A 16,444-nucleotide genomic window follows, 5' to 3' on the forward strand; every position below is an offset into this window, starting at 1 on the left:
GTGTGGCCTCGTGAGCTTCGAGACAGAAGAAGTCTGGTGCAGTTTTTATTGCAAGTTTTATTGATCGTATATTTAGTACCCTTAATCACCATTTATTTAAGGAATTTCATTAAAGCTACTTGTGATAGTAAAAAATATCCTGTGAGTCACTACAGCAGCTATTTCAGATTTGTTTCAGTTCAATAAAATGAAAATGTAAAACCAAAAAGACCTCTGCAGAAACTCCAGGACTGATGCCAGCTCCAGTGGGTAATGTATGTTGAAGCAATAATTATAGCTCCCAAACATCATGCACAGGGCCGAAATGAAGGAGGGGATGTTTCTGTGTACAGTGGCTCGATCCACACTCAGCATGAACCGTCTGGAGGAATAGCAGGATCAAAAACAACAAACAACAAATACACATAATTAAAACAAAGTAAAACAAGATTTATGTTGCTGAAACAATTCATATTGAAGCATATAATGTATATTTATAAGTTACTTACAAAGACACATTATATTTATAAGTTTTTAATATTAAAACTAACCACTGTAACAGCTTACTGTAACAAAACCAGAACGTGTCCAAATAGACCAAAAGAAAATAAAATGAACAGAAAATTAAAAAAGAGAATGAAAGAAAAAACAAATAAACAAATGTTAACTTACCACCCACAGCAATGGTAGGAGTCAAGTAAACCATCTGTACATCCCCTGCAAGACATGTGTCCTCCACATAACAGAACATCACATCTTCTTTGTTATGAAAGTAGAACAGCAGAAGGACGACCATCTCTATGATGTCTTCAGAACAACCACTCCGTTCTCACCTCCTCAACACCATCAATTTGCTCTGTCAGTGCCTTTAATTGTCATATGGTGTGACATGAAAGCTATTTAAAAGTGAAAATGAGGTATTTATTTTTTTTCAAACTCACTTCATCAAACATTTTAATCATGACTTTGATATTTAACATTTCCTTGTGAAAATTTCATATTTTTCGGTTTATTTTTCTAAATCATCATCCAACGGAGGACATTGCTCCTCAATCTTTTTAAGCTATTTAAGATTAATTCTCTTAAACCTTGTAACAACAGTAAGAAGTTGCTTGAGACTCTTGCTGATACCAATTTCCTTGTGTTCTATTGATATTTTCATGAATTACCACTAACAAAGACTTTTTTTGTCACAATTGTGTACGTCGCACCAAATGACATGAGTGTCACGCAATATGATAAACTGCACCACACCACAATATGTCAATGCAAAAAGTATCTTATATGTATTTAACACACAAACAAAACAGTTGAGGAAACAGGTTACACATGAATTTTAAATATAGCATAATAACAGCATTCACATAACCTTAATGGTTCAATATAAACTCCTCTTAACATTGTGTATTCAGTATTAGTTATTAAGGCATTAAGGCATATTATTATTAAGGCATCCAGGTCACTGAAGGGCTTAATTTTTCCTTTTTGTTTCTTCTCTTCATACCTGTTAAAGGAAAATATATAATGGCTATATATAATGACAGATTCTCTATCATAGTCTAGTCATAGTAAGCAGTACATAAAAATCTAATAAATATTAACACCAACACCTAAGCTACAACAAATAGGATAATTAATTGTTTACTGTTAAATGTTAGATCTCTCATCTAAAGCTATACTAGTAAATGAATTAATATTGGATTATAATATAGATTTATTTTGTTTAACCGAAACCTGTCCTCGGCCAGAAGAATATGTCAGCTTAGATGAATCCCCCCACCCCAAGTCATATTAACATTCCTGCACCTCCATTGGGCAAGGAGGTGGAGTTGCAGTCATTTTTCACCCAAGCCTATTCAGTTGAAAGCCTAAAGTCAAATGTCATTCATTCAAAAGCCTTATTCTTAGTCTTTCACACGCAACCTGGAAAACAGCACAACCAATTTTTCTTGTTGCAGTGTACCACGCTCCTGGCTCAAACTGAAATTTTCAGAGTGAGAGAATTTTTTTGTTCAGCACTGTAGCCAGGCTGACAGAGAGCCATAGTGCTATCGAGTCTTGTATCCCTGTGACCCTCAGCAGCAATAATTTTATGACCTTTTATAATGACAAGATTTTAATATTAGAGACAAAATTCAACACCTACTGACCTCAGCTCATACTGATCGATCTTCAAACACTGGAACCTTAGATGGGTGGTTGACAAATAACACAATTCCGACCGTCCATGTGTCACATACTGGTAAAAATTTATATTTTTTAAGAATATATATTTAAATGCTGTTCCTCTGACAAGATATAGTACAATTCTACCAAAGGTGTTGTGGGTATATTAAGATTTCTACTTAGAGTTTTGATCCAAACATCAAAAATGTCATATGGTATGACTGTCCGGCATATATGAGTGCCCTCACAAATAAGAGCATATTTCAATTCTGTCCAAATACATTTTGTCCACAAAATGGTCATCATATGGTGTGACACTATAATCTATATTTTGAATGGGCAATAATTTGGACATCTTAATGATGAGGGGGGGCACACCCAACCAGGAAGTTACAGTAACATCTCTGGAGTGGAGTTGCAAAGTCATGAATTGAGTTATGCTTTTTTGATTTTTGGTTAAAAAGCTGTGGTCACCAGCAGTGGTCAATGTTTTGTGTCTTATGGTGTGACATTATTTCAGGGCTCTCAGGTTTTGAACTGAGAAAAAAAAAAGAATATTTCTCACAGATTTTACTTATTAATTCTTAAAAAGCATTGCTGCCATGTGACTAATTACATGGTAACTATTGGCTAGCTGTTTTTAGTTTGCTAATAAATTAGCTTAACTGATCAGAATGTCATATGATGTGACACTGTCATATGGTGTGACTGTTTTTTCCAAGTCACACCATGTGACACATCTGTCAGACCATATGACATTCACTTTATTTTACATGATTATTTATTTATTTACAAAGTTTGATCGAAAAAAAATATCTATATGATAAATAATCTACTTCAATTTTATATTTCATGCAACCATATTTTACAGTTTCCCATAGTTTCCCTTTTTCCTGCATTTGTTGTCAGAGTGAGGCAGATATGTCCATCAAGGAGAGGACACACAAGTACAGGGAAAGACTGAATGCAGACCCTGTAAGGAGAGAGAAAGTCCTCAGGGAAAGGAGGGAAAAGTAAATAGATCATGCCAGTTCACATAGGACACAGTTCACATAGGAGGTTGAAAGTCTAGGCCACAATCAGCATAGCAATATTTTGAAAACTATTACTGAGTCATTCTACCAAACCAGTGCCATTTGGGTCCACAACGTTTGATGAAGTGTATAAGGCACAAAAAATGCGCCAAAGTATGTTTCTAAAGCTTAACCCCTTTCTGCAAATAGGAATTCAGCAAAATTTGGAGACGTTTTGTAGACATAGCCTTCAGCATTCATTATCTCATGCTATACATGTAGCACATGGCTAAATGGGGGCTTAAATTAAAGAAGACACATGGGCCAAGACATGTATTGATGTCTAGCTGTTTATTTTACTCATTAAGTGTCCATTTCAGAAGATCATACATAGCATAAAATGTCAAAAAAGTAAAAATCGTCTAACTTTTTTTTAGTTTTCAGTGAGTTCAAGGCTGATAAGAAAAGATCAAACTGTCAAACTGTACATGCCCTGATTCTACATGGTCTTGGAAAGTAAAATCCAAAATTTGAAGTAGATACATAAAAGTACATAGGTGCTACACAACCATTTCCATAGGGTACAAATAGGCGTCTCCAACCTCTCCAAAAACCTCTCCAAAAGCTCTCCAAGCTCTCCAAAAAAAAAATTGCACCATACAAAAGGGGGTGATTGTAATATTTTTTTTCCTTCATTTTGAAATAGTACAAATACATTTTACTGCATTCCAGACTAAAATTCACAAGAACTTCAGTACCTATAAATACTATAAATACCTATAAATACCTATATAGTACCTACTAAATAATATGTTTTGGAGTGATTGTGAGTATATAAGTGAAAACAGTCCATACCAGAGCCCCGTTTGCCAGCACAGTTACTTACATACCTGCAATATGCTGTTACCACCTCCTACGACGTGGACGAGGGGTTGGATTTTAGGAGGCAAAAATTGTGTAAAATAAAAATAAATAAATAAAAAATAAAAACTGGAACACTGGAACACTGAAATAACACACTGGAAACTATTTACAACTATTTACAAAAAGAGTGCTTCATTGTGTGCACTGTAGATCATGCCACTCTGTGAAGCAAAGTCTGTCCACAATAATGCAGAGTGGCACTTCACAGGACCTGCACATGAAGATAGTCTTCTTCTTGCAGTGGACACACTTCCTCCTGCCCTCGGTTGCCTTCAGTCTGGGATCTGAAGAGGGGGCTCCAATGGGGACAGGAAAGCACCCTTTTGGCCTCTGCTTTTCCTGGCCAGAGGTAGATGGCCCACCAGTGGCTTCAACGGAAGTCTCTGCTGGTGGACATGGCTGTTGTTGCCCCACATCAGCAAGCTGACAGCACAGCACCTCTCTGTAGGCCTTTTGAGTGAGGGCCCTCTCACCCTTAGCCACTGCCATCTCCTTGTAGAGGAGGAAGCTGTTCACGACAGCGATATCCACAAAGTGCAGGAAGAGCTTCATGTACCACCTCCTGGTCTTCTGGGTGACAGAAAAATATTTGATCAGTGCATCGGACAAATCCACGCCCCCCATGAACTTGTTGTATGCACTGACTGGCTCGGGGATGGGAATGTTTTCTGTTGACCAGATGCCAGTCCGCTTGTTTTTCACCCGCCGTGCGCTGGTCTTCCCTGTGTAGGCTTTGTGGATGGTGGAGCACATTGCTACTTCTCTTGTGTCCTTCCATTTCACAAAAAGCAATGGCCCACTCCTGATCCACCTCATGTCACCCCGGGCAGCGGCTTTTGGCAAGGCGTTGATGGTGGTTCGTGGGAAGCCAAGCCTGCTCTCCCTGACTGTGCCACAGGCGCCGAAGCCAATTCCGTGGAGGTGAACAAACAACTTGGCGCTGGTGTAAAAGTTGTCCACAAAAACACCATACCCAGTGCCGAGATACGGGACTCTGAGCAGGTTCACCACAGAATCAAAACTCAGGCCCTGGCCAGACGGCGTCCTTGCCTTTCCCTCGTAGATGGTGAAGTCACAAGTATAGCCATTTGAGCTGTCCGCCAGCACAAACAGCTTATACCCCCACTTGGTGGGCTTCTCCTTCATGAACTGCTTCATCCCAATTCTTGCCTTAGTGGCAACCATACGCTCGTCCACCGAGAGGTTCTGACGTGGATGGTAGTATGCTCTGCAGGCAGTCAGGATTTGATCCTGAAGTGGATTGAGGCGGCAGAGACCATCAAAGCCAGGCTGGCCTCGAAGCAGGTCATTGGCGACGTCATCAGCTGGATCGCTCATATGAAACAACGCCAGTATTGCTTCATAGCGGTATCCAGGCATAACGGACGCAGGGAAAGCCAAACTGTACAAACGGCCCCTTCTCCACATATCACGCCCAGCTGTTGTCTTCACCAGGCCGTGATAGATGACAAGGCTCAAGAAGTGGTAAACCTCATCAATGGTCACATCACTCCACTTCCTCTTCTGGCCACCAGCTATTTTTTTTGCAGCGTAGATGTTTGTGTTCCTGCACAAAACACGTACAACTTCTTTGCTGAAAAAAAAGCTGGAAAAGATCACATGGACTGTACTCCACATGAGGATCCAGCTGCACCCCAGGGGTCCTCCTGGGACGAAATGGTAGTGGAGGAGGCTCCACATCATCCTCTTTCATCGAGTGCCAGTGTTCCTCCTCCTCCACCTCACTGTCCTCTTCAGCAGAGTCGGGGTGTACTACTGCAGGGGGGCTTGATGAGGCTGTGGTTTTGCGCTGCGCCACAGCTCTGGCACGGCACTGAGGTGTCCTGGTGCCTGCTAAAGCTGTGTGCTTGTGCTTGCGCTTGCACTTACGCTTCACTGCTGTTGGAGATGATGTAGAGGGCCCTTCCACAGGGTCACTGGGATGAAGGGAGAGAGGGACAGGACTGGCTGGTGGTTCAGCACTGTAGGAACACAAATATTCAAATTCAAAAATGGTTTGATTTATAAAGCATTCCCATTGTAAAGCATTTTTTTTTATTTTGTACCAAATACGTATAAATATAAATATAAATAAACAATAACCCATCAATAACAATAACATAATAACATATCAATACCTATTGTATTGTACTGCATTGTATTCTATCCTACTGCTAAGTAGTGTTATATACTATATTATCCCTATAATATTCCTATGCTATACTGGATATAACAAGTTGTAAAGGCCACTAGTCTGAAGCTTGGACATTGCTATTTGGACTGATTCACTGCTTAGGTATGAGTATGCTGATGCACAACTTTGACAACATTATAATCTGAAACAATATATCTGAATTTATAAACATAGTCACTTACATGTCGAGGACGACGTCGACACCGTCCTCAAACGCGTCCTCCTCGACGGAGTCTGCACTCGCAGCTACAGACTCAGCATCACTCTCTCCACTGTCAAAATCGTCGTCTGCCTGAAAAAGTGCTGCGTGCACTTCTTCAAGAGTCAGACGTTTAGGCCTGGCCATGATGTGTAGAGGTAAAAACTTGCAGGAACTGCAAACTGCAAACTTCAAACTGCAAACTTCACCAAACAAACAAAAGTTTGCCAACAACACGGTGACACTTGCTAATTCGCCAGGTTACACATGCGTAATGACGTCGGTCAATGACTCCCGCTGAGTTCAGCTGCGGCGCAGGGCTTTACACACGCCTCCTGTCCACAGACATCATTGGCGCAGGGCTTTACGCACGCCTCCTGTCCACAGACATCATTGGCGCAGGGCTTTACGCACGCCTCCTGTCCACAGACATCATTGGGGCAATCATGACACCCTACCCCCTAAATGTTCATTTGTCGGTTTACTATTCGTTGAAAGAGGTGTCAATCACTTCAGATGAGCCTGACCCCGGCAACAAGGAAGAAAGTTGGACGATGCTTTTGCGTTTACAACTCGGGTGCACGGCGCACACATGAAACACAGCGTCTGCTTCGGAAATTACTCAGCGGATTACAAATAAATACCTTTTGGTTTTGTAGAGGACATCTTCAAGTTTCTATTCATGTATAACATTACGAGTAAATTTGCGATTGCTGGTCAGAACGAGTTAGAGAAGACCGCGGTGGATTTTTATGGGGAAATACGACTATTTTACACGATGGAATGACTAAGGATATAAAGCATTGTTTTGACCTTTCCCATGCAATGAAGACCAGTTTCCACACGATTAAAAGGTAAATAATGACATTATGCCTTCATTTGCGCTCACTCGAAATGTTAAAACTTTATAAATATGAATGTTTTAGAAGGATGTTACTTCCTGTGTTTGTCAATGGGAATTGCTATGCTAAGCTAATGTGGCTATTTCTGAATAACGTATTTATAACATAAGCCAATTTTCCTTTAGCACAAAGCTCTGACATGACAGAAGATAGATATATGGGTATTTTGTTTGTATTTCGAAAATGGGAGACGTATATGAGCAGTAAATCCCCGAATTTGATCTGGACCCGCCGGCGGGTCCGTTTTAACCCTATCTGCACAAACAGGTTAAAGCTTTTAATTTCATTGTTCTTGCTAACATGATATATGAGTAAATACTATATTTTTTGAAAGTGACATACTATTTTTAATCATTTTCATGAGTACATGGCCATTTTCAAATGTCCATATTGACCAACATAACATTTGCATCCAAAATATCACCAAATACAATTCAGAATTTTATCAAACCTTTATTATTTCCACGAGTATAAGTGTGTCACTGATTTCTTAAAATGTATTTATTCAAAATAAAAACATTCTTTTTGGTAAAAATTGTATTATTTGTGTGCGTCCCTCAGTTTGTCTTACCACCCCGTCACACTCACCAGTTTTGTCTGTTGCTTTAAGTGACATCACAAAGAGGAAGTGACATAATTTGAACCTCTGGAGCAGCCAGGAACAAAGAAGGCAAGTTCTGACATTCTTTTTCATTGGTTTTTTGTTGTTTTTTCATCTTAGATGAGGTCCGTCAAGCTCAACCCAACCACCCCGTCATGCAATATTGATAGGGAAAACTGTTTTTTATTAAAAAATTTAAAATAGTAATTTAAATTATTAATGTAAAGAAAATGATATTTTCAATTGAAAGTATACTCACTTAGGTCAGGAACTTGACCACTTGGAGAACAGCGGCCATTTTAGGATGAAATTTCCCACCCCGTCACATGTTTTATTGTGACGGGGTGGTAAGGGATGTGACAGGGTGGTTCTTCTTCAACTCACTCACAAAATTATGTCCAAATTATGTAATACTGTAGTTTCAATACATAGAATAAAAGTCTTGATCACATGTGTTACAAAATATTTGTGTTGAAAGAATAATGTTACATTTCATAACAGATCTGTCTCCAGCATGGCTCCATTAAGTGCTGCTGAGAGACAACGTCAATGCCGTGCACGTTGTGATGCTGACCCTGTGAAAAGGCAGAAATACTTAGAGAGTGAGCGTCAGAGATGGAGACGGGATGTAGAGCAAGGAAAAAAGAAGAGGATTAAGGATCTAAGTGAGCGAGGGAAACGTCAGCTGCGTAAAAAGTGGAGGAAGCAAAACAAGAAGAGGAAAGAGAAAACAGAGACTAGGAAGCAATTGGCCACCCCTCCTCAGAGTCCAAATTCTGTCCAACAGCCAGAGCAGCAGCTAGGGTCTTCAAGGTCAGGATAGTAAGCAGGTTAGGACTGAAAATAAATGGACACATGTAGAGAATAACAAGCAAGCCTATCATTGATGAAATATTGTTTACATATGGTATGCATGACTGACCTACTAAGTAACCCAATTAATTTTTATTTTGTTTTGTTTTAGGCAAAGTAAAGAAGGAAAGCGAATGTCCAGGAAGAACAGAGATGTACTACGCAAAGAAATTGAAAAACTAAAAAAATCACTAGAGAAGGAAAGAAAACGAGCTGACAAATACAGAAAAAGATATAAGCGCTCAATAATAGGAAATAAGAACAAATCACCTCGTTCAAAAGTATATGAGTTGACTCAGAAAAGCAGAGTAAGCTCCAGAATCAGAAAAACACTACTGTATCACGAAGCCTTGATTGCAGATATAAAAAACAAGTACTCTAAAGCAAGAAAAGAAAAAGAAAAACAACTAATCGCAAAGGTAACAGTGGGAAGGATTGTGAGGAAGTACAGGCTACAAGGATTTGCAGAGAATGCCCTAGGATTCTCAAAGAAGCGCCGCAATGTTCAGAGTGAAAACCTCTGCACCACCAACAGACAACCCACAAATAGGTTCACCACTGCTTTCAAGTCCAAAGTCAAAACATTCTTCACTCGAGATGAAGAAGAAGAAGTCCGATAACGACAGGAAGAAAGCAAACAATTACCAGGAACAAGGTGAAGAAACAGAAAAGGTTTCTGGTTGACACGATGAAAAATCTCCACAAGAAATTTCTTGCTGAAAACACACGTAACATATCATACTCCCTTTTCTGTAAGCTTCGGCCATTTTGGGTTGTACATCCCACTCTTTCTGACTGCAACACCTGTCTGTGCAAGATCCATGAAAATCTCAGATTTGTTGTTGAGAAGTTGCATCATTTGAGGCTCATTGGTACCTCAGATCTTGAGAGTCTGACCAAAATGATAACCTGTGACACCTCCAGCAAAATGTGCATGTATGATGAGTGTGCAGAGTGCAAAGACAAGACTGTTCAGCTCTCCAGTTTTGATGGCTTGACAAAGGTTGCATACACTCAGTGGGTCACAGCAGAGAAAGAAAGAGAAGATACAAGGGAGGGGCCTACCACAGTCAAGACCACAGTGAAGAAAACAATGGAGGATACACAAGACAATCTTGTGGAGTTATTTCACACTCTCCTGCATAAATTCAAAAGGCACACATTCAACATAAAACAACAGTACTCCTACTGCAGAGAGTTAAAACAAAACATGTCTAAAGGGGAGGCAGTGATTTACATTGACTTCTCTGAAAACTACACATGCAAATACAGTTCAGAGATACAAGCTGTCCACTTTGGCTCCTCACACCAACAAGCTACTCTGCACACTGGTGTTTTGTACATTGGTGGTGAAAAAGAGCCCATTTGCTTTTGCACTGTGTCATCCTCCAAACACAAAAGCCCTCCAGCTATATGGGAGCACATGAATCCGGTGCTGGATTATCTGCAAGTCACATATCCGCAGGTATCAGTTCTACACTTTCTGAGTGATGGACCATGTACTCAGTACAAACAGAAAGGGAACTTCTTCCTTTTCAGTACAGAGCTTGCAAGACGTAGTCTGAAAGGCGGCACATGGAACTTTTTTGAGGCAAGCCATGGCAAGGGGGCCCCTAATGGTGTTGGGGGGACCCTCAAAAGAACAGCAGACCAACATGGTGACCAACGGCCGGGACATACCTGATGCCCGTGAGCTTTATAAGGCCCTCAAAGAAAACACTTCAACTATCAAGTTGTTTTATATTGAGAATGAAGCAGTGGAGCAGGCATTGGAAAGAATGCCAGGCCAGATCCCCCCAGTGCCATCTACAATGAGAACCCACCAGGTGGTAACATTCACTCCAGGGGAGATCTTTTACAGAGAGGTCAGCTGCATGTGCTCCACTCACAAGCAGCTGAGATGTCAGTGCTTCACAACAAAGCACTTCTCTTTTAACCAGACAGCCCAAAAGGGGCTGACAGAAGCCATTGCTTGGGAGTCTGGAGATCTCCTTGGGAAGTGGTGTGTTCTCAAATATGATAATGATCTTTATCCAGGGATCATCCTGAATATAGACGAGACGCATGCCCTTGTGAAATGTATGCATCGTGCTGGAGTCAACAGGTTCTTCTGGCCTGCAAGAGAGGACATCCTCTGGTACCTCTTCGATGAGGTGCTTGAAATCATTCAAGCACCTCAGCCTGTGACATCCCGTCACATGGAGGTTCAAAAAGATGTATGGAGGCGACTTTCCCAGTCCCTTTCATGATGCTTCCGAGGCTTTCAAGAGTTCCCCCTCTTTTTAGGAGCACCCTGATATAATATGCTCATTTCTGAATGTTCGGTCCACGTTTCTTTTCAAAGAGTTAAAGTTAAATTGTTCTTTGCCTTTGAACCATTTTTCATAATTACTGTTAAAATGTCCTTAAGGAGAATGAAATGCTAATCAAATTTTTGAATATTGCATATTTCATGTTATTCACATATTAAATGATCAGTATTTGCTAAGTTTATTACAAGTATATGAATATACTAAAACTTTTTTAGTAAGTTGTTGTTTTGTTTTCTTGTTGTATTAATAAATCCTAATTTTTGATATGTGATGTATGAAAATATATATATATATATACATGTTTATATGTGTGTGTGTGTGTGTGTGTGTGTATGAATATATTTTGGCTCTTGTATCATTAAGTCATGCCTACTTTCATATCCATAATTAACAAAAGTGTCTAATGTCACAATACCAACAGATCATATAAAAAGACAGTTTGTCCATACCACCCCGTCACAGTGAACCACCCCGTCACAGCAATAACCACCCCGTCACAGGGTCATCTTGTTAAAAAATTGATAGAAACAGTGAAATGCTTCATAAATTAATGTTGAATAACGTTCTTGTTTTGTGGACTAATCAAAGGACTATAAGTTTTATTTCAAATTTTGAAGTCGATCTATATTTTTTGTAAAAACAATGACACCGTTGACATGTGAAATTCATATTTCACGGCTAATGAGCCTACAAATGAAAAAAACAGATTAAACTACATACTGTATTGATGGTTTCCAAAAAAGGACATTTTACTAGCAGCAAAACATTACATTTTTTAAATTTATTTAATGTACCATCACTCAAGTAGTGTACATATTGTCCGTGACGGGGTGGTACAAAAATGGCTACAAGGTCTAAATAAAAAGGATATTATTAATAAGGATTTTATGTCTGAGGTGGGAAAATATGTTTTCTTGGTGTCAGGCTCCGGCTCAATAGGAAGTTGCGCAACAGCAGTCTTTATTTAAATGCTCCGTCAAGAGATATACAACAGAGTGAAAAAACAAGTGGCTATCAAATTACCTGAGTATCGTCCTGAGACGACGCGCGACTATGAAAACCTACCAGGGGTAGAAACAAAAGAGCTATCAAACTTTCCGAGGTGAATATCTGCTCTGTCTACAAAAGAAAGCGCTCCCATAGGAGGAATGAATATCTAAAGGAAAAGATCTTTCTGAGAAACAAAAAATCACTCACAAGGAGGAAAAACTACTATCGAACTAAAATCACTCTTCTAGAGGAAAAAGAAAGCAGAACACAAAAAACCCTGTCTCAAAACTATGGGCGAAAAACTCTATGCTATGAAACTATCAACGAAAAGTCACTCTGTACAGAGGATAGAACCAAAAGGCAAACAAAGAATAGTATCGTGGCTGTGGCTGTGGCTGTGGCTGTGGCTGTGGCGAGAAAAGAGCTAGGGTGAACGTACGAGGACGATAACACACTGGCACAAGACAAGGGAAATGCAAACTATTTGAACACAGGGGATAATAGGGAATAGGTGGACACAATCAGGTAATCAGGTAGACAATCAGACCGGAGACACAAGAGGAAGGGCAAGTGACCTGAAACGAGAGGAGAGTTACTTTTCAAAATAAAACAGGAAATGACGAGACATAAAACCAAAACGAGACAATACCTCACCGCTGTGTGACACTTGGAGGATTAATATGTCTTTCATGTTGTGGATTTTGAAAAAAGGAGTTTGCTCTGCATGAAAATTTTACAAATTGCAAAGTGGAAATGGCACCTGTTTCGGAGAATGACTCATAACACCTCTTTTTGTATGTGATTTAATTAATTTAGGTGGTTGGGGGACAGGTCTATGCTTCCTCCGTACAATTACTGAGCCTCCGTGCTTTCCCGGCTGCTTACTCAGGCCCGGCTAGAAGGAGCTACACTAGATCAGTCCACACTGGCTAATGGGGGCTGGCTAACCACAGCAGGTAATGACTTTGTTTCCATGGTGCGGACCACTTTCACTAAATGAGGCTGAGAAATAGCGAAACATGTGACACACCAAGCAGGAGAGAGCAGGAGAGAGCAGGAGAGTGAGAGGGAGACAGAGAAGCCATCGCTAATAAACAGGCTAAGCTAGCTTAGCGGAGTTTAACATATGCTAAATGATTATAAAATTAGCGGGAAATTGCTAAAGTTGGTGATAAAGTGTTTGAATCGAACAAGTGTTCAAAGTAACAATGTGAAATTACTAGCTGTAGTAGATAGTAGAACAACTTAAGCAAGGTTAAATTAAAGATGGAGTTGGTAGTAATACCAGTAACACACAACAACAGGAAATGACATAGGACGCTTACCGTGGCAGGTAAGCTGGTCAAGAATAGAAATAGTTTTCCTCTAGTTAGTTTTACTCACCAAGGAGCAGGAATTTTAAATCTAATTTATTGCACAAGTGTCCTGGATTGCTGCTCTCTGTTCTGGAGGGACTTCATCTGTGTCAGACTAATCAGTGCAATGCTTTTCGTTTTCTTATTAAAAAATTCCAGTTTTGAATGGCTTGACCAGAAAGCTCTGACTCCTCAGAGACAGCACATGGCTTGTGAGAGCATCAGATCCTCCTGGGTGTCTGGCGTCACATCATGTTTCTGTTCTGACTGCTCACTCACCAGGTGTTGGGTGTTGTGGATTTACTCTAATCAGCATACCTTGTGTTTTCTTTTACTAAGGTTGGTTTTAAGAAAGAAGTACACAAGCACTTTAGTAAACGTTTATTAACTGCACAGTCCTCTGGGTTCTTTCCTTTGTCGATCTCCATTCTGTCTTTGTTGCTCATCTTAGCTTAGCATAGTGCTAGCATGGCTTCTTGCACTTTCACTCCCTCTGCATCTCCCTCTCCTGTCTTCTGCAAGGTGTAAAATGTTTAGTTACTCCTCTGCCTCCTTTAGTGAGAGTGAGAAGTGTAGAAAGTGTAGCTTATTCATAGCCTTGGAGGCGAGGCTAAGTGAGCTAGAGAACTGACTCCCTGCTCTAGATCATAATCCAGTAGCCTCGGCAGTTAGCTAGCAGCATTTAGCAGGTGCGGACGGCCCTCGCTTAGCTGTTGTTGGCAGTCCCCGAGCAGCCGGGAAGTCAGGGAGGCTGGATGACGGTTCAAAGGAAGCGTAGCCCGAAACAAAGGCCTGTGGTTCCCCACCACACGCTTAAAGTATCTAACAGCTTTTACCCACTCAGCGACACACCCGCTGAGAAAGCAACCCTGGTTATAGGTGATTCTCTTTTACAGTACGTGAAGTTGTCACCTGTGACAATAGTTAAATGTATCCCGGGGGCCAGGGTGGGTGACATAGAGGGTAAAGCTGAGATAAGCGTAAACATAGTAGAGTGTAATTCACGTCGGCGTTAATGACACCCGGCTACGCTAGTCGGAGGTCACCAAAGTTAACATGGAGTTGGTGTGTAATTTGGCAAAAACTATGTCGGACTCTGTAGCATTCTTTGGTCCCCTCCCGAATCTGACCAGTGATGACATGTTTAGCCGCATGTCATCGCTTCGTTGCTGGCTGTCACGGTGGTGTCCAGAAAACAACGTGGCCTTTATAGATAACTGGGAGACTTTCTGGGCAAAACCTGGCCTTATTAGGAGAGATGGCATTCATCCCACCTCGTGCGGCTCTTATTTCTACCAATATGGCCAAGTTTATTAGATAACCAACTCCCTGACAACCCAGGGTGGAGGCCAGGAAGCAGAATCATTGTCTTACACATTTCTCTGCTGCCTCTGTAGGACTGCTAGACACTAAAAATGCAATAAATAAAAATATAAATGCACACAGTAACACTAAGTTTAATAATCCCATAGATAGATAGATCCCCCTGTCCTCCACAGTCCAACTAGCACAAAAGTTAAGAAGTGTTAATCAAAATAACCAAAAAAAAAAAAAAATACACACTAGCAAATATTCTGAAACAAAAAATAAAACAATCAGATGTGGATTGTTAAATATACGATCTTTCCACTCTAAATCATAATAATTATAATTTAATTATTAATCATCAGTCTGATATATTTTGTCTCACTGAGACTTGGTTACAGGATAAAGAGTTTGTTAGTTTAAATGAATCAACTCTGTCTAGTTATGCTAACTATCACGTTTCTTGAGGCAAAAGCAGAGGAGGAGGAGTGGCAGCAATCTACCACTCCAGTCTTCAGCTTAATCCCAAACCTAAATCTATCCATAGTTCATTTGAGAGTCTCACTCTCAGCCTGTCTCACCAAACCTGGAAGCCACAAAAGGCAGTTTTATTAGTTGTTGCGTGTCGCTCACCTGCTGCAGCTTCCTTAGAGTTCTCTCTGACAGTCTTAAGTCAGCCTTTAACTCAGTCTTAGATTCAATAGGTTTCTTTCAGCAAGTAAATGAACCAACACACTGTCATAATCACAACCTCGACCAAGTTCTCATCTACGGTCTAGAAACTGAAAACCTGTTAGTTGTCCCTCAAAACCCTCTCCATTCAGACCACTCACTATAACTTTTGAACTAACTCTAACACACCTAACTGCACACAACAAAAAGGTTTACAATAGCAGATGCCTCTCTGAAAAAACTATAGACAGACCTCGGGATGCAATCCCATCACAGCTCCCTTCAGCACCATGTACCGGTACAACAGAGGACACTGGGGTAATATTACTCCTGCAGAAATTGACTGCTTTGTCAACAACACTGCAGCCACTCTACACACAGTTTTAGATATGGTTGTCCCACTAAAAAAGGAAGGTTACAAATTATAGGAGGCTAGTTCCATGGTATAATTCAAATATCCAAACGCTAAAGGAAGTATCAAGACAGATGGAAAGGAAGTGGTACTCCTCCAAATCAGGTGAGTCCCAGAGGGCCTGGAGAGATGGTTTATTGACGTATACAAAGACCCTTCGTAAGGCCAGAACAGTTTACTATTCATCATTAATAGAGCAAAACAAGAACAACCCACGTTTTCTCTTTAACACTGTAGCCAGGCTGACACAGCTCTGTTGAGCCTTGTATTCCTGCAGCTCTTAGTAGTGAAGACTTTATGAGTTTCTTCACTGATAAAATCACTAACATTGGAGAAAAAATCAATCAAGATCTCTCCATGATAGCCAATACACTGCCATCTTTAGAAACAGTTAGAGCAGCTTTTAGTCCTAATCCACGTCTGGACAGCTTCCTCTCCCTAGACCTCCCTGCGTAAACCTCCAGTATTAATAAATCTAACCCAACTACATGTCTCTTAGAGGACGTCTTTCCACTGATTGACGCTTCCTTATTAGATCAGATCAACTTGTCTTTAACAACAGGTTATG

At 40.4% G+C, this 16,444-nt stretch overlaps 1 protein-coding gene across 1 annotated transcript; it reads right to left on the minus strand.

Moving 5' to 3' along the window:
* Positions 1-3,819: 3,819 nt before the first annotated feature.
* Positions 3,820-6,547, minus strand: LOC124054258 (piggyBac transposable element-derived protein 4-like). The gene is made up of 2 exons (XM_046380022.1): positions 6,459-6,547; positions 3,820-6,064 (listed from the first exon to the last, which is right to left on the minus strand). Exon 2 carries the CDS (start codon positions 5,784-5,786, stop codon positions 4,215-4,217), a length of 1,572 nt encoding a protein of 523 aa, XP_046235978.1. The 5' UTR covers positions 5,787-6,064; positions 6,459-6,547; the 3' UTR covers positions 3,820-4,214.
* Between the last annotated feature and the right edge of the window lie 9,897 nt (positions 6,548-16,444).

The sequence above is a fragment of the Scatophagus argus genome, chromosome 3, assembly GCF_020382885.2.
Source record: "Scatophagus argus isolate fScaArg1 chromosome 3, fScaArg1.pri, whole genome shotgun sequence".
NCBI lineage: Eukaryota > Metazoa > Chordata > Actinopteri > Scatophagidae > Scatophagus > Scatophagus argus.

Coding starts and splice junctions, on each gene's coding strand:
- LOC124054258 (XM_046380022.1), bottom strand. CDS start 5,786: ATGATGTGGAGCCTCCTCCACTACCATTTCGTCCCAGGAGGACCCCTG.